This window comes from Mchenga conophoros, linkage group LG6 (genome assembly GCF_057382185.1).
Source record: "Mchenga conophoros isolate Kocher_MC1m ecotype Shallow Benthic linkage group LG6, M_conophoros_male_GT1.1, whole genome shotgun sequence".
Taxonomy (NCBI): Eukaryota; Metazoa; Chordata; class Actinopteri; order Cichliformes; family Cichlidae; genus Mchenga; species Mchenga conophoros.
Genome location: NC_140531.1, coordinates 33279609 through 33298792, shown reverse-complemented (window position 1 = coordinate 33298792; position 19184 = coordinate 33279609). Strand labels below are relative to the sequence as shown.

The 19184-nt window shown below is 38.1% G+C and overlaps 2 protein-coding genes across 4 annotated transcripts; one reads left to right on the top strand and one right to left on the bottom strand.

Annotated features, from left to right (window-relative positions):
• Positions 1–154: 154 nt before the first annotated feature.
• mycbpap (mycbp associated protein) lies at positions 155–15813 on the bottom strand. 3 transcript variants are annotated; one of them, XM_085277543.1, is made up of 18 exons: positions 15706–15812; positions 14551–14604; positions 14282–14420; positions 14051–14157; positions 13779–13956; positions 13512–13627; positions 13217–13367; positions 12777–12895; positions 10398–10492; positions 7876–7975; positions 7196–7388; positions 6886–7073; positions 6613–6762; positions 3693–3791; positions 3396–3535; positions 3095–3257; positions 715–897; positions 155–358 (listed from the first exon to the last, which is right to left on the bottom strand). In XM_085277543.1, the coding sequence occupies exons 2-18, from the start codon at positions 14572–14574 to the stop codon at positions 269–271; spliced, it is 2235 nt and encodes a 744-aa protein (XP_085133669.1). In that variant the 5' UTR covers positions 14575–14604; positions 15706–15812; the 3' UTR covers positions 155–268. The 3 variants fall into 3 exon arrangements, with proteins under 3 accessions (XP_085133669.1, XP_085133670.1, XP_085133671.1); XM_085277544.1 differs by having other exon boundaries at positions 6613–6759; positions 15706–15811; XM_085277545.1 differs by lacking the exons at positions 155–358; positions 715–897 and having other exon boundaries at positions 3094–3286; positions 15706–15813.
• Positions 15814–16494: 681 nt separating this feature from the next.
• rasd2b (RASD family member 2b) lies at positions 16495–18032 on the top strand. Its single transcript, XM_085277546.1, has 2 exons — positions 16495–17174; positions 17343–18032. The coding sequence occupies exons 1-2, from the start codon at positions 16547–16549 to the stop codon at positions 17885–17887; spliced, it is 1173 nt and encodes a 390-aa protein (XP_085133672.1). The 5' UTR covers positions 16495–16546; the 3' UTR covers positions 17888–18032.
• The last annotated feature ends 1152 nt before the right edge of the window (positions 18033–19184 follow it).

Here is a 19184-nt window from a genome sequence, read left to right as displayed (position 1 = left end):
GCGTAAAAAAAGAGGCGGGGACGGGGGCGCCTCGTTTGCATACTCAGTGGTAGGTTACCTTACTATCATCCACTGATGGGAGTTACAAAGAGTGAATGAGGCAGGTAAATACATACAATACATACATAAAAATGCTCCAAATCCACTGTGTCAGAGGAATAAAGTTTATTAATTCCACAACAAAATATAGCATACATCCTGTAACAGGTTTTATTATATATGCTTGCAAATATTCTCCAAAATGCTGTGACTCCCCTCTCACTTCTTATTAATAATGCGTGTCTTTCACATCTTCCATATTAAGCTCATCCATCAGGTCACACAGGTTGTCCACTAGATCCTCCATCAGAGCATAAACCTGTCAGATAGGTAGAAACACATATTTGGTATGAGGAAGACCATACAGATTAAAGCAATGGCATAAATTCTAACTACATTTCCTGGGTATGACTCAAGAGTGCTTAAAAATGCAGACTCACACAATTTTTAATCACACAACAGTTTAGTCTTTTCAGCAGACTCTACCTATCGAAATCCCCACTATTCAGAAACACAGGCAGTTTGTAATGCCGTCTAAAACTCCCAAAGTGTTCCAGCCTGGCCTCAGATATATGATGATGTCATCATGGTAATTTTCTCAAACTATGGAAACTCTTGTCAAGTACTGAATTTAAACATCAGTGTGGAGTATTTGAAGTCAATTAAATTACGTGCCTTGCTGTGCAGAAGCCTCGTGTAAACAGGCATCATCTTCACTACATTTGTTTGTTTAGGAGGCGGTTGAAGGATGCTCCCTGACTCATTTTCTTGGTTTTCCAAAGTTCCCTTTATCTTTGTTGTTTTTCCCTGATGCCCTTTTCCTGTTTCCTTTTCTCTTTCCCCCTTCTTTTGTGTGTCCTGTGGAAGATAGAGTTAAAATTAATGAGTGAAAGATATCAGTATTGCTTACAGAGAAATAATATTGTTAGCAAATAATTTAAGAATTTAAAAATTGTTTCTGTAATGTTTCTGGACATAAACTTACGAGGAATTTTCCTATCTAAGCATCATAATATCTCTAGGCAGCTATCAAAATAATTCTTTACACGCAAGGCACAAGGCTTAAAACCAGCACTGCATGGGCATGTTCTTCAAGGAAGCACTGCATTAAAAGCAAATACAATTCTATCGTGAAAATCTCTGGATGGGTTTGGGGACATCAAACTATTGTCAGTGAATACTCTTCATCCTGTTTCTACATCCACAAACATACATGTGGCACACAATTAAAAAATACAATCCACTATATATTGGGATGTTCGTGCAGGCTCCACTTATGCTGAACTGAAAATGCATATTTTATTCAGGAGTCTTTGTCATGGAAAGTGCTGCAAGGCAAAACCAGACAGTAGAAGATTCTGGATGCTAGGACAACATGAAACAAGAAGCAACAATGGGAAAACACTTGACAAACACAGTGACTTATCTATTTTGTTTCTGAATGCTGCAGTAAAAACAGCCACGCCCTACTTTTATGAATTGTACATATATATTAAAAAGTGACATAATAAAAGACAGTACATTTTCATATATATATTTAAGTCAAATTGCTGAATTGCAGAATCTGACATGTTGTCTTTGAAGTACTTTTAACAGAGGATTTAAACGGCTCGAGAGTCACTGTGTTCTGTTTTGCAGACCTGTGGAAATGAGGCCATGCAATGAGTTGAAACGGCTTGTCCAGTTCAGAACGACCACCTATTTCATGTCATGTTGTACACTGGATGCCCTGTGCTTTTTGAGTTAATGTATAGCTGCCACAGATGGCTTGGACTCACACCCTGGGCACACAGTTGGTGAGCAGGTGCACATTTTCACACAGTGTTCTGTTACCATGGTACCCTGCGAGTAATAGGCTGCACCTTACCTATGACTCAACCGTCATACAGAGCAGAAAATCACTCAGCAAAATATGTAGTCACACAGACAAAGCCGTGCTTCTAATCTAATACTTGAAAATCTTTGAAGCAGGAAAATGGAGGGGTGAACCATTAGAGGAGAGCTGTGACAGGTTCAAGTCCAGAACTGACACAGCAGTTCATCATCCTTGAACAACACAGTCAATTCAAGTTTCTCAATCACTCAAGCTCATAATTTGTGAATAAGACTGATTATAATGAGGTAGGATGCATTGTGGATAGATGCAAAAATAACAACAACAACAACAAAAACTATCAAATGCATTAGAATTAGTACTGAATAAAAGTTTTGCTGAATATCTTAACCGATCTGCCAAAGCACGAATGGCCAGTACCATGTTTTGCTTATCCATTATAATAATCTCTCTAGGGAGCAAAACACTAAATAGAGCCATTTCACATTCTGTATTACTAGTTTTTTAGTGGTAAGACAGAATGTGGATGGAGACCAAATGAATGTACCATAAAGATGCTTCCAGCAGGCAACTATAGAAATGGTTAAAATGTTTTCCTTACTTAAAATTAAGCACTGTAAACCAAACACACATACTATGACACATATAAAAAAGTATTTTAGGAAATTACCCTATAGAACAGAAAACTGCAGGTGTCTGTATTACTGACAACAAGCAGTCAGTAGTAACAACAAAACAGGCATCTGTTGAATGACTGATGAATGAATGAAGAGCTGACAGCTCGCCTGAAGTGGTGAAGGTGACTCATGTTTGTATCAGCTCAAGTAATGTGTCATATCTTACAAAATGACACTTTATTCATGATCCCAAACAAAAACCTTTGAATGAAGGTCATTCAGCCACACACACACACACACACACACACACACACACACACACACACACACACACACACACACACACACACACACACACACACACACACACACACACACTCCTGCACGATACCTCTAACTTTTGCATTCTCCTGCTGAAATACAATTTTTTCTCACCTCTACTTTTTTGTTAGTTGTTGGTATCTTGTCTTTTTAAAATTTGGATCTCGCTCCATTAGTTTCCTCAATAGCAGCTTCACTGACCTTTATATCACTCTTGATATAAAAGTTAGTGAAATCTATGCTTAATGGCACACTAGTATGCAAAACCAAAAGAAATATATACATGTCTGTGGTCCTGCCAAAGTGCTTGTATTTCCCCAGCATCAGTGATTATAAGTTTATCCTCTTTATCAGTCCATGCTTCTTTCTCTGGAAGGCCCAGCAGGTTCTGCAGCCACATGGCCTCAGCAGTCATTCTGTCCAGCAGTTTTCTCCACAGCTGCCGCCTGCAGGTGGCACCACACACCAATATAAGCTGAAGGGTTGTTGCACAGAGGCAGAGTACAGAACATTGGTATGTGTACAACAGAGAAACACATTAAGAAACTAGTCCTACATTACTACTCAGAAGTTAAGGAATTCACCCTAAGATGCCAGCTGTTAGGGGATGTTTCAGTCCAGAAGGTTCAGAAAGCTGCAAATACAGAGAGTTGAGTTGGGCCAGGCCCTCTTCTCTTGTGAGGGAGTCCTGGGATGACTCTTCATCAGGTAGAGACAACACAGCCTTAAATATGTGGTAAGAAAAACAAACACACTAATATGATGTCCTTTATCATCAACACCATATGAAATCTCACCTATATATATTATAAAAAAGACTAAATTTGCTGCTTTTCATTGTAGTGTCAGGTTTCATGTCACTACTAGATAAATGTGTATACCTGTCGGAGAGTATCAACAGAGTAGTCCCAGGTGCTTCCTTGATCCAATTTTTGCCACAGTGCCTTCAGGCCCTCCACTGGCTCATCCCGGTACTGCAACTAAAACCATAGAACGTGTTCACCAGTCTGAAGCAGTTTATGTGTGAAGACATTTAAAAATAAAAAGTCCACTGACTGTTTTGGTATTGACATGATATTAGTTAAAAGTATTATAGAATATATAGTGCAACCTGTTGCATACATTTGTAATCTGTCCTTTCGAACTGGTGTGTTTCCCTCACAAATGAAAATAGCAAAAGTTATTCCAATCCATAAAAACGGAGAGAGATGTCAGTTTACCAATTATAGGCCAATATCACTACTCCCACAGTTCTCAAAAATTTTAGAAAAGTTATTTGTTAATAGACTTGATAAATATATTGAGAAGCATAATCTCCTAAGTGATAACTGATATGGCTTTAGAGTGAAAAGGTCCACTTCGATGGCAGTGATGGAACTTGTTGAAGGGATATCTAATGCTATAGATAATAAGGAATATACTGTTGGTGTTTTTATAGACTTAAAAAAGGCGTTTGATACAATTGATCATTCTATATTAATGAATAAACTAGAGAGATATGGCATAAGAGGGTTAGCATACAAGTGGATGAAAAGTTACCTGGATGAAAGATATCAATATGTCGAATTCAATAATGTAAAATCTAAGCAGTTGAAGGTAACTTGTGGTGTTCCTCAGGGCTCTGTGCTGGGCCCTAAATTATTTATATTATATATAAATGACATATGTAGCATTTCCAAACTGTTAAAATGTGTATTGTTTGCTGACGATACCACTCTGTACTGCTCAGGTAAAAACCTAGAACAGCTTCTGACTACAGCGGAAAAGGAGTTAAATATATTAAAAAACTGGTTTGATGTAAATAAGTTATCATTAAATATAAAGAAAACAAAATTGATTATTTTTGGCACTAGACAAATTAAAAATGTATCTAAAATAAGGGTTAATGGAATTGAAATTGAAAGAGTGTACGAAAATAAATTTCTTGGAGTGATAATTGATAATAAGCTGAGTTGGAAGTCTCATATAAACCATGTGAAAACAAAAATGTCAAAAACCATTGCTATTCTCTATAAAACAAAGCATGTCCTGAACAAAAAAATCATCATACACACTTTATTGTACTCTGTTCCATATATGACTTACTGTCTGGAGATATGGGGTAATGCATATAAAACGAACACTCTTCCTATTTTCAAGTTACAAAAAAGAGCTATAAGAATTATAAACCAATCAAACTATATAGAACCAACTAACATTTTGTTTATTAATCTGAATACCCTGAAATTTTATGATTTAGTTGAATATAAAATGGCACAGATAATGTATAAACCACAAAATAACTTGCTTTGCCCCAGTACTCAGAAGCTGTTCAAAGTCAGAGAGAGTCAATATGACTTAAGGGGAACAGATTTCTTTAAAAAAACAAGATAAGGACAAATATAAAGCAGAGATGTGTTTCTTTTAGAGGAGTTAACCTGTGGAATAGTTATGACAGTGATTTAAAAAGGTGTAGTTCATTTTCCTTGTTTAAAAATATGTTTAAAAATAGAGTATTAGAAAAATATATAAATCAAGAATGAAAAGAGCAAAAAAAAAAAAAACCCCCCAAAAAACTCTTGATTCTTTTGCTTTGATGTAGTTACTTATCTAAGGTGGAAAGTTTTTTTTTGTTTTTTTGTTTGTTTGTTTGTTTTGTTTTTGCTTTGTTTTATTATTTGCTTCGAGCCCTGTGTACAGGAGCTGCATGCAAAAAGATCTTTTGTTAAAAGGGTTGGCGTAATAAGCAAATGCTTCAGCCAATACCTTTTGATTAGCCTTGTCTCATGCTTTCTTGCTTTGTGGTAGATCTTTGTTCTGTCTTCACTGAGATATTTGAATGCTAATCAATAAAATCAAATCAAATCAAATGTGAGGTGTATGCGCCTGTGCACACAAAAGAAATTACTGCCACAAAACCTGAAGGTTATCACCATCAACAGTCACCCTTAAAAATGATGGATGTCATCATTTTTATTTATTCTTATGGCAAAGGAAAGAGATCAATATAAAACATGGCCATGTGAAAGGCCCTAAGAAGAACAATCACCATCTGGTAATAACTGACATGACTTAATGAGAAAAGTCTTCTAATATTTCAAATTAGAATAATCTTTAAAAGTAAACATTTTTATCCAAATGACTGCTTACAACTTACTGTCTGTTATTAAACATAATGTCCCATGTCCATTGATAATTATTTTAGGAGGCCATCATGCTCTATATTTGCTGGAAAGTAGTCTAATCAGCCTCCTAATTAGCCCAGTTAAAGCTTGGTTTCTATTGTAGTGCTCGGGGAAGACAAACCATATTGCATAGTACAGAGGCAACAGTGGCTGGTTCTATATATTAGTGGTTATGATATATTATTAGTTAATGACCTTCCATAAATAATGCAATTACTTGGTGCTGAATGAATAGGGACAAAGACAGAATATAGGATGAGGAGGGGAAGTCATAACAAGCTAATCATACTGTTGCACACACAGTGAATTTTCAAATAGAAGAACACATTAGCGGGTCAGCTCACACTGAATCAGGTGGCGTGACTAAGATTGAGACTGAAATCAATATGAACAAAAACACTCTAAAAGAAAAATGTGTCATGCATTAGTGCTACACCCTGCTGCACAATGAGCAATGTGTTTCACACTACTTATCAAAAAAAGGAAAGAGTTAAAAATGTCAAAGTCATCTACTCTCTATGGCCTATGCTGAGGTCCTAATATTGATTTGAACTACAAATATATATATACCGGTAATTAAAAAAAGTTTAACTGAGATACACTAAAAATATAGCTTCTTTCTGTGCATATGTTCCACCTTTGGGTTTCTGCTCAGAAATAGTTGCTCTGTGGTGATGTAGAGCTCTGCGGGTGAGCTTGGTCTTTCTGGACTGTGGACCTGGTAGAGCACCTCATAGACAATCGATCGGCAGATCTTTTCCCGAACTACCTTTTCCAGTTTTGTCTGCTTGTCCACAAACAAAAACAGAAAAAAGAGGAAAGATTATTTGTGTTAAGAGAAATACCAGTGCTATCTCTTTATTTGTGTTTTTATCTCACTCTCGTGGACTCAGCTGAATAGTAAAACTACCTCTATGAAAAGCCTCTCATCTGCAGTTCTGTCTTGGTACAGAGATATTCCCCTTAAGACAACTTGCATGGAGGCTCCTTGCAGCAGCACAGGATGGGTGCTGAGCTGCCAAATTTCTGTTTTGATGACTGGCTTCTCTGACTTAAATAGAAACTCCACTCGCTGGGTCTCACCTGGAAGAATGACACCTACAGGGAACAGAAAGCAACAGGGAAAACAGAAAACTCGGTTGAGTGATGGGTCAATAGACAAGCGGTGTATGACGTACAAATGTTGGCGGCAGGTGTTCGGATCATGTTTGTGTGGTTACCAGAGGAGGCATTAAAGTAGAAGTGCACTTTCTGTGTTTGCAAACGGAGATTAGGAAAATTGTATGGCTTGGGAAGCTGCTGCCAGCTGTAGAAGATGACGGTGCTGCCCTCATTATGTAGGTCCAGGTGGGATGTGACTATTTCTCCAGTCAGGGCTTCAAAGAATATTGTAGCACTAATTCCTACTTCTCCCTGATAAGTGAGCATTGGAGAAAGAAAAGCAATTAAGTGTTAATTGTCAAAGGTACCAAACAGAATATGTCATTACATTGCGTGTTTTTATATACCTGTGCATGTGTTATTTGTGTGCTGAAGATACAATCAGACCAAAGTCGCCTGCAGCCCATGCATTATCATACAAACTGCATTATTAATTAAACATGGTTTTTAAAAGTCAAAACTCATGTAACAACCTATATAAAAAAGTGGTTATTAAGGGACAATTGTCAACAAAACTGCTGTTTTTCTCATTAAAGTCTAACTGTATAGGGAGGACTACAAGACCCTTAACGCAAGTACTCTACATAAACTGTTTCCATCCTATCAGTATTTGGAAAAGCAAGAAAAGTGGCTTATTCTGGTGAATTTATCAATACAATATACAGACTTTTCAGAAAAAACTGAATAAGCACCTGTTCCTCTCTCTTGCTCTCTCTAAGGTAAGGAATTCATTCTGTACCTGCTTTGAGAGAGAGTTTCCAGTCCAGGTAGCAACCTGACCACAGAATCTCAAGGTAGGCACATCTAAGTGAACATCTTCATGCTGTGCCAGTGGATCACTGTAGGAGACAATCACAAAGCAGAATAACTAAGACTACATTTAATGTAAGTCAGTTATTGCTAAAAAATATTTTGTTTGACGACAACTTAATTCCAGACCAGCATGTATGTGCATATACACTTGATATTCAGTCCCACCATTAGCCATTAAAAGGTGAAGATATTTCCTCCTTACATTGTTTGGCTATACTGTAAAATCTCTGTTTGAATTATTTTTAGACAGAGCAAAAAAGAATTACACTTTGACAAAATGGGAACTGTAGCAGATGTTATAAACACTGTAATTTTGTAAAAGACGCTGGCAGAGATTAAAAAAAGAAAAGAAAAGAAAAGAATGGTTGGATCAGAAGCGAGATGCAAAAAAGGCTCTTCTGTTCACATAATGAAAGGAGGCATGGGGGAGCTATTTAATCCAGCAATAATTACATAATTATAATCAATCATAAAGGCCTCATAAAATTTAGTACACTAAATTATTTAGAGGGCAGTTTTTTTAAATTATACAATTTACTTCTTAATATTTGTGAACTCGTAAATATAAAATAGAGAATATAAAATAGAGATGATACAAAATACAACCTTTGTGAAATACTGTTTTATGTTCAGTTCTGTCTTGCCTTAATAGTCACCTCACTTCACATTATGAAGACTGACTAAAAACTGTGTGGATACATAGTCTGATGTATGAATTAGCTATGCATACTCTCACAACAGATTCTCATTTCATAAACACTTTACTTCATTTTTGTGCATATCTGTGCACGATATGTCACCTGGTCCTAGGTTCTAGTGAGTGGAGAGCTGTGGATCAACAGCCAAGGATCTAAAGAACATGACCTTTTCTTTTTTGTCCAGCTAGCAAACAGGAAATTGCATCACAACCAAAAACTGAAAACAATATACAACATAATTACATATTTCTGACAACTGTTCTGTGTAAATGTAGTGTGGCTGACACCAACTGAGTTGGATTTCTTAATAACTTCAAATAATGTGATGCACCTTCACCAACACAGCCCTGACCTTCAGTGGGCAGCTTATGAAAGGATATACTCTCAGTGCTTGAGTCGTTCCCGTGTAAACTATAGGGGTCATTCCCTAAGAAGCCACATTCATACTCTTCTTCTCAATCATGAAATGCTTTGCAGCAAAACAAATCTGACAACATACAGTATTGAAAAGCCAATTACACAATGTGTGTTTGTAATACATGTTATGTAACTTCAATACACTCTGGACAAATGAGTCATGTTACAATCCGGTTGTTCAGTCTGACGTCACTAGCCGTGTCTGGGTCTAAACTCCGCTGCAGGTCCATATATCAAACGATCACTACGGCATTACTGAGAGTTGAAAAACTGTCTAAAGTCTTTCATCTTTAATAAAATGATCAGCGTTCTGCTCTACCAGGTGTAACAATTGAGTTTAACATCCAGGCATCCATGAAAACGGAATTTATGACATTTAACGGAGTTAGAAGTTAGCAGGGAGTTAGCTCGCTAGCTTCTATCTAAATACAATATAGCATGTCCTGACTGTGGGGTTTTGGAAACAAATTAAAACGTACAGCTCTGCTATCACTTCCAGCATAAATGAAGACAGAAAACTAAACAGCAGTGACGTTTGTAGGGTTACTGAAGTTGGGCTAGCTGGTATATAATGATGTGCTACGTGACCGCTAGCGACACAGCTATGTTAGCATAATATAAACAAGCTAACTTTTTTTCCACTCGATAAAAGTTAATGTGAGTGTTCTCGGTGGTCAGGAACAAATGTAATCGCATGGCAGGATGCTGTAAAAGGACCAAACTTCAGCCAGGAGAACAACTGAGATAATCCATCCACAATACGAGGTTAGTCATTCATATACTGCTGCATGGGCTGGGCTGTAGTTACATCGTAAGGTTTTAAAAACTGAGCTTAAATAAATGATTAGCGGTAATAAAAGCCGAGGGAGGTCAACAGTGATCACTGACTGTTTTAGGAGCTTTTTGAGATCAAATAGAAGAAAATACATAACATTAAACATGTTAACAACACAAAAGCCATATTAAACGCAGACTACTTTAGACCCGGAAGTAGGATTCGTCGCGTCATCACTGAACAACCGGATACTGTATTATTGCTTTTCTGCAACACTGTGACAATAACAATACCCAGGCTGATATCAACTATCCAAGAACCAACCATGGTTGTAATGAAGGTTCTAATAATGAAGTGGTTCCATTATTTACATCAAGGGTTAACACTTCATTTAACAGTGACTCAATTACATTTTAGACACAATGAACTCTTAGCACTCTGCAAATAGGGATAGCATTTTGCCTAATTTTGATATTAACAGTAGAAAAATCTGGCCTTTTTCTAAGTATGGAAAACATTTAATTAATCACCAAGCAGCAAAAAGCAGTTATTTCTTACAGGTTCTGCTTGCTCTCCATCTCTTCTTCTTTGTTCTCTATTGAAGGACTGTAGGATGGTTTGCCAGAGCCAATCACTACCAGTTCACTGATGTCCTGTAATAGACAGATAGACAACAGAGTGGTTTGGAAGGTAGGGGTTAATTATGTACGATAACTAACGTTCTGGTTCTTGTTACTGACACCCTAAGTTCGTTTCACTCCAACAGATATGGCCAATTATGTCATGTCAGGCAGAGAGGTGACAGTCAGGTGGTGACAAACCCTTCAGCTTTAGAATATCAGGTTTTGTGGAGCACAATGTATGTTGTCATTGACCATACTAGAGGATATATAATTATTTTGCTATTGGTCTTTCTGACCCACACAGAAAGGGCAGAGGACAAACAAAAATTTCATCCTGGTTAATTTTTTTCCATAGGCTTGGCATTTCTTTCACTCTCTTACCCACATCTCGATTTTTTTCATGCTATCAGAACAAGCCGTTTCTGTTTGCCACAAGGTACTCCAGACCCTAAATCACCTGAGCATCACATTAGCCACCAGCCTGACAGAACACAGTGCAACCATTTTCTCTAATTGTATCGTTGCACAATTGGTGTGCGTGCGAAAGATGAGGGAGGACAATAAAACATAGGGGGAATGTACCAGCTGAGACCATCAATAAATAAATAAATAATTAAAAAGATGTCATTTGAATAAACCTTCCAATATTGAGCACCTGCTACTTTAAGCTAATAAGATTAAATGGGAACTGGCTGTGAAGAGAAGCACATTTTTATTTAGGTGTTTACCCCAGAACCTCCAGCCTGCACTGATGAAGTAATTATAATGCAGAGAGAGAGGTAAGGCATGTTCAGTCCCTTTTCTTGGGTTCTGTTAGTTCACAGGTCTCAATAGTTCTACCCTATGACAGGACACGCTTCAGATTTCATAATCGTACCATTTCTGTGTTTGCATATATGTGAATAACTGTTAGGGTTTATGGAAGGGCCACCCAGCTTAATTAATCTTATTACACGAGTGCACTGAATATATACTTCAATAAAATGTTTCACTGTATATTTGCAATATGAGAACAGTTTTTGCGTGTAGGTGTGCTTATGCCCTCGAAGCTGCAGGCTTATGTGGATTTGAGTGGATGTATGAGTACATGTGCTTGTCAGCCTCGTCCACATACTGCAGTTTGTTCCTTGTTCAGAAAACCAAGGACAGTGTGCCCAATGCTGGATGATCACAAGCTGTTTGTGAAGATAGAGACTGATTATGATGAGCTAGCAGCACCTGCTTGAGACAGAGTGTCCTGAGGGAGTGAGCAGCTTTTCTGAGGATAGAGTTGTTCAATAATGAAGCTTTCTTACAAAAAAACCCAAAAAACTAAATGCAATGATAAACTGTACTATGCATATCAAATTAGTTTCCTACACAGCGCATAGTGATATTACTGTCCAAGTCCAACTTTTCAGCTTTTTCTTGCACAGTGTTTACTGTGACTTGGATTGTGGTTTAGATTTGAGATATAATCAGAGGTTTTCAGGAGTGGGTTCTACAACATCAGTATTGGTGCACAATATTATACTGGAAAATATGTTGGAGGCAAATAAGGGTGCTGCACAAGATCCTATATACTACATATACTATACACTATACTACTATCATGAGGAACTGTTTGATTTGATAAAGAAAGCTATAAGATGATGACAGAGTGATTTGTCATAAAACATTTTAATGTGGAAATGTGGTATATCTAATTAAGACTACTGGAATTTTGAGGAAATATTTATAGAGAAAAGAGTTCAACAACCAGTTGGGTTGTGTTTGTAGAGTAACTAGTCCTAAATCCACCTAAAGCGAATGAGATAGTTGCTGCCTTCAGGAGAACTAGGAAAGTGACTTCTCTCCACACTATATAAATGGTGAGGGGGTAGAAAGTTTCAGTGACATCAAATACCTGGGTCACAACATCACTAAGGATTTGGCAGGGACCATTAACACCTCCCTTCTAGCAAAGAAAGCTAAGCATAGGCTTTTCTTATCAAGAAAGCTTAAAGCTTAAAAAACTGAACTCCCATCTCATATATTAGTGAATTTCTACAGGTACACAACAGAGAGCACTCTGCACTACCGTGTCGCAGTGTGGTACAGCAGCTGCACTGCAGAGACAGCACTGCTGCACTGTTAGCAACATTATCAAAGACTCAGTGCACCCTGGACACAGATCGTCCTCCTCCCATCAGGTAAAAGATACAGGATCATCAGAACATACACTAAATGAGAGAGAAATAGCTTTTTCCCCATAGTTGGGGAAGTCCTCTTCCACCCCATCCTATGGAGTGTTTTGTCTTATTGGTTAAAAGATTTAATCGATATTTTTCATTACTGGCTTGTTTATGTCCATGTCCTGTAAAACCTCCTTAATTAGCTGGCGCTGATGCTGCAAGTACGTGCTCTGGCTCCAAGTTCGTGAAGCTGGCCGTAGAGTCTCAGCACAAATGATTCCTGGAACAAAAAAATGAATTTCAGTTTTACAGACTGAATTTGCTCATGTGTAGGAGTTTCCTGCTCTCCCAACTGAACGATCATTCTGCATTTATATGCTTGTTTTGTTTGTTTGTATGCAACCACTTAACATACATTTTATGACGTGAGGGCTTTCTTTCTCTTATCCCAATCGTAATTATTACAAGAAAACTGTCCTTTCATAAATCTTTTTTTGACTTGGGAAAATGCAATTTCATGCGAATAAACAATGAGAAAAACTGCATCAAAACAGGGGCTAAGGGGTAAAAATTGGAATATAGCATAGGTGTCTGTGATCACCTGATTCCTGGCATATCCTCCGTGGTTGTCCCATCTGTGTGATAGTTTTTTGTCTGCCCCACTCGGTCTGAGTCAGAGTGGCTGTAATACCGCTCATTTCGTCTCCATAACGCTGTGGGAGACTCCAAAACTCACTGCCCACACGATAACCCTAGAGAAGTTAAAGAACAGCTTTAGAGATTTTAGTCACTGGAGAACTACCAAAAAAAACCAACAAAAAAAACCCAAACAAACCCAACAGTCTGATGGATGACTAAAGACAGAGTAGACCGGCAAAAGCAAATATGTGTCATACATATCCTGAGTGGATGAGTGGCATGACTCGGTTTAGAAATTCCCTCTGCTCCTGAGTTTCTCTATAATGGTTGGCTTGATTCATCAGAAGTTTTTCGACTGGCCTATGGAGCAAATCTTGACACCATTGAAAGAGAGACAAGACATTAACGCAGACTTAGGAAATTTGCATTTGCTTCTAATGAGAGATTTGTGGGTAAAGGCTCTAATAATGATGCACAGTTTATCTCATTTCGGTGCAGGCTGTTGCAGTCTCTAATCAGCTCACCAGATAAGAAGTCCTGCTGTTGTCTCCGATGTCTCACATGTTTGTCCCAATTCTGTAAGGCATTATCCTGGATGTTTCTTTGGCTTGAAAGAGTTTCTGTTTCTACAGCATCCGAGGAACTCCTTTCTTTGGCCTCACATAGAGGATCTCCTAGGGAATTTGGTATTCGCTTCACCAGCTGGTTGGCAATGGGAAAGGTTAGTAACACAGTGAAGTCAAAGAATTACAGTTGTATTTGTTCATCTACAGAAACTGGAACATTTAAAAAATACCTCTGTCTCCCCTTTAGCCTCTAGATAACTTCTGTAATCCTCTAAGCTACCCAGGATGGTGTGTGGAAGAATCATCCCATGCTCATCAAACCGAACCCCCATTGATCCTGAGTGGAAAGGACAGGGACAAAAAAAAGAAAAGTTGCATATCACAAACAGGATATATTTAGCTTAATCTAATATCCAACATAATAATCCATTTGTCCATGAGAGCAAAAGAAAACAACTGACCTCTGAAGTCGAGAAGCTGGCAGTCAGAATCCAAATTCTCTTGCTTCCTAGCTCTCATTTTATCATCTGCTGATGTTTTACTTACACGTACCATAAGCTCTTGTTTCTGATGGCTCTTTGGTATCTTCAGCATACAAAGCTGTCATAATCATAATATAGTCATAATATACCAAGTTAAACATTTAAGTGGCATCAAGGAGAATTTAGATTAAAACAAAAGTTTTGCTAATGAACTGTTAATACTGTCTATATTGATGAAGTAAATTTACTTTATTGAGCTTCTGTGGATACATGGTAAGAGTCCCGTTGCAGCTTCTTGGTCCCTGAGAAGAGGAAATTAGAAACAAGGTGTTATGACACTGTGCTTTCTGGCTAATTTAACAGGCAAATTAAAATGTGCCATGTTTTATTGTGATTCCACAATTGAAGGCTTTAAAATGTAAAAACATTGTACTTCACGGTACATAAAGTCCAATGCTCACATGTACACATGCTGATACAAAGAGTGCCTTGGAACACTGACATGGTTATGCAATACTGCTAATTTGTCCTTATCCAACAGTTCCTTGTTATAGTTTCCATGGCCACAACAATAATTAGTTTCTGGCTTTTCTAAGCGTTTTCTTCCTTTTTTTCAATTCTTCTGATCACAGGTTCAATACAGTTTTCAAACTGGTTTTGATGAGAACCAAAAGATGGCCTTGTCCTTTGAGGAAAGAATCTGCTGCAGTGCTTTTACACATGTTTGGAAACCAAAAGTTACTGATGCTGACACATATTCTGACTGAGATTTTGTGTTTTTATCTCTCTAATTTAAAGCTTTACATGTCTTTATATTGCTCCTTTGTATTAGTCTAGATCCGATTAAAATCAAGTACACAAATATAAGACATAATAAAGAAATACTATGGTTTATGTTTATCCTGGCTGAAATCTCACTGGTAAATCACAACCTTACCAACAAAAGGGGAAAAAACAGGTCGAAAAAAGTTAACAGACCGAAGTTGAGAATTATTTATGTGTATTTAATTGTAATCCTAGTTTAGTTTGGATCTGCTCTCTATGTGTCGAAGCTAGGTTTTTTCGATTTTACAGAACTGCACAGGAATGCAGGGGAGACGTGTGCGAGAACAACAGTAAACTATTTCATTGACTTTGTTTATCTGTATTATTTTTACAAAAGTAAAACGTCTACGTATTTCCTCCGCCACAGTACAGAAAGGTACATGTAGCTACATACATATGATAAACTATCCACAATCACCAGTGAAACCACTGACAGGTGGAGAAGTCAAACAGCGACACAAATTTAGCTTGACATAATAGAAAAGAGGAAGAAGCAGACAGAGGTGAATGACTGATACAGAGGGGTTGTAGGTCACCCGAATAACTTCAAGTTCTTAACTCTTTCTTCGGTAACTTACCGCAGCTCATTTCCCCTTTTATACAGTAGCGCTAGAGAGGCAATGTAGCATTAACAAAGCTAAAGCTCCAGTTTGCTGTACAGTAACCATGGCAACAGACGCCCTAACTTACGTTGCGCAACGAGTCGCTACACAGACACGAGAAAGCAAACTATTAGAGTTATATTTAATATTAGTGGAGGGAATAAAAGTTTTTTTTCCCTTTATCTTACTATATTATTTACTGATCTATTCAGATTTTAAAAAAAAAATGTTTAACCTACGTATTGATTTTAATTTCCTCTACACCTTTTATTGTATTCCCATTCCTTATTTTTATTTAACTATATTTTGTGTTTTAATTAATTAAAATATTAATTGATTTAATTGAAAATGTAATTAATTAAAATCAAATCACTGCACTGCTCTATTAGCAGCAAACAACACAAATTAGCTGCTAATTAACTCTGTCATATTGTTGCTGCACTTTTTTTTCTTTTCTTTTCTTTTCTTTTCTTTTCTTTTCTTTTCTTTTCTTTTCTTTTCTTTTCTTTCTCTTTGGTAGTCTCCCATATCATGTAGAAAAGACTAATGCATTAAGTAGGTCGAGTTTTCTCTGCTTGGTTGCACATCCTATTTCATCTTCTTCTTTCTAAACAAGGTGTTCTCTTGGAGAACACAACGAGCGTTCCTGTCAATCAGCATGACGTCATCAAACCACGGGGCTGTGATATCTATATAAAGACAAGTGACATCAGCCGCCCAACCAAACACACGCTTGAGCAGCTCCATAAAACGGCAGATCGTTGATTCTATCTAGCTGCAACAGCGCGGAGTCAGCGTCCGGAACCATCCTAAAAAGATGGAAATGGGTAGCATCTCTACCGGCACATCACCCACCCCCGTCACAGTTTCCCACCAGATCAAACGCTCTACAAGAGAAAACCCTCAGTTTCGTGGTAATATGGAAGGGCAGTGCGCTGGTTCATCAAAAGTTTTACTGGCTTACAAAAACGCATCGCAGCACTTGAATTCGTCTGGAATCAAAGCGGGCTTGGGCATACTTAAAGTCGCTACCTCCCAATGGAAACAGGAAAAAAAGACGCTTTCAGGAGCAGCAGTAAGGCAAATGTCTGCTGCCAACAACAGCCACCCTTGCAAGAGATCCCCACTTGATCAGCTGGCAGCTCTGGTTCTCCATGGTCAAACCCGGCATCGCCAGATTAGTCAGGGGCACCCACAAGATCCTCTTTACTTCACCAAGCCACAGAACTCTAAGCGCATCGTAGTTCTTGGTGCTCCACGGGTCGGAAAGACCTCAATCCTAAGAAGATACATGATAGACGGATTTGTGGAGGAGTACAAGCCCACCTCCGAGGATTTCCTAAGGAAACTGTTTCGCATCCGTGGGGAGACCTACCAAATTGACATCCTGGATGCATCCCGGGAACGGGACTTCCCAGCCAAGCGGCGGCTGTCTATCCTCACTGGTATGTATTTTCTCGGTTATAATCTCTGTTCTGCTAAAAATAAACAATTTAAAAAAATGCCTGTATGTGTTTGTTGAATAAGAATAAAGATTTTGGATGTGAAACTGTATGCGCAATGTGTAAAACTCTGTCTTAAAAAAAACTTGTGTTTTGTTTTTTCTTCTATAGGGGACATTTTTCTTCTAGTATTCAGTTTAGATGATCGGAGCTCTTTCGAAGAGGTGTGCGCACTGCGAAAGGAAATTCTGGCTGCTAAATCCAAGCTCATCAGATCCACTGTGCCAGAGCATTGCGCACAGCCACAGGTTCCTCTGGTGGTCTGCGCCAACAAGGTGGATCTCCAGGAATCCGAGAGAGAAATAACTAAGGCAGAGGTTCTCCAAGCCCTCGGGGATGACTGCGCCTATTTTGAAACGTCTGCTAAGGAGAGCACTAATCTCGAACAAGTATTCGAGACTTTGGCAAAGCGAGGTGGGCTTCCGACCGAAACTGGCCCGTCGCAACACCGCAAAGTCTCTCTCCGCTCATATCAGGCAATGCGGAGCGGCCGTGTAGCGGGGAGGGGGAAGCAGGTCTCTGATAGAGATGTTCCCTGCGGCACACTGTACCCACTGGCCCGGCGACCGAGTTTTACCACTGACCTTCGTCAGGTTATTGGACCACATACGACAAGGAAGCCCGGCAAAGGACTGGAGAAATGTTATATTCAGTGAGAGACACACAAACTATGAGAAGAAACACAGAGCGAATAACACAGTTCATAAAGCACCGATATTTATTTAAAAAATAATAATAATGCCTTATTGTGCGTTTACATGTACTTGAAATGTTTTTGAAATAAAATATTTTTTAATATTATAGTGTGTTCTTTTTTTCTTTCTGAGTATGGACAAAGTAGGAGGAGGTTGAGTCAGTACTTTGACTATTTGATTATTGTATGACTATTGCATAACCTATATTCAGAAATCTATTAGATGGCAACTCTTTTTCCTCACCCACGCTTGTTTTCGCTTCCTGTGAGTCTCTGTGTGTGTAATACTGGATTCGTGATTGCCAGCAGTCCACAATCTGAATCCCACACATCCCAAACAACCAGCTTAAAGGTTTCCAGTTGGCATACACTTTCCTCATCCTACATCATACCCTATAAATTATTCCTAATATAAGCCTACCACTCAAGGGCTTCTATGAACTCAACTATTTAGCTTTCACTTGCATGGTTGTTCTTCATTTTTTATATTTTGAAGCTGAAGAAGTCTCCCTTCAAACAACAGGCTTTGAGTCACAGATTCCAAGTGTTTTTTTTAAAGAAGCAATACATGACACATTTTGCTAGCTTGATGCCAATAAGAAAGCAACCTTGCAAAGATTTATCTCTGGGTGCTTTATGTGTGCACTCGGAGAAGGCTTTTCACTTCTCATGCCGGAAATATGTGTTTCCATGGGCACTGCTTTTGAGTTTATTGAGCTGCAACTAACAGATGACTCAGGTTTTACATTCAGGTGATCCTAACCTTGCAGGGGTTTATTTTCCTGCGTGCTCATTTGTAACAAGCAAAATAAAATACTGCTTTTCATGTCCATTGATAAAAGCATTAATAACACCCTTCCAACAACATCATGTAAAAATAGTGATTGAAATGTGAACTCTCAAACTTCTTTTAATCTTGATAATCACACTAATGTTCTGTATGCGGTTTTCTCAAAAAAAAAAAAAAGAAAAAGAAAATTGGGCTCCATTCTAAAATTCGTGTTGTGAGTGTGTGAGTCATGATGCCTGAAAGCCTCAGAACAATGTCTGAACCAAAGAGAGACAGACAGTTAGACACATCTGGGAGAAACACATACAGAACAGATAAAGAGAATCAGGTTATTATGGGCTAAAATGTTGATTCAGTGGGTTAATGAAATGCATAATCAAGTGACAAAAAGTTTTATTGCAATGTATTCAAGCATATTGCGTTCCCCCCATCCACATTTTATTCACAACAGTGCATAGAAAACAGATCA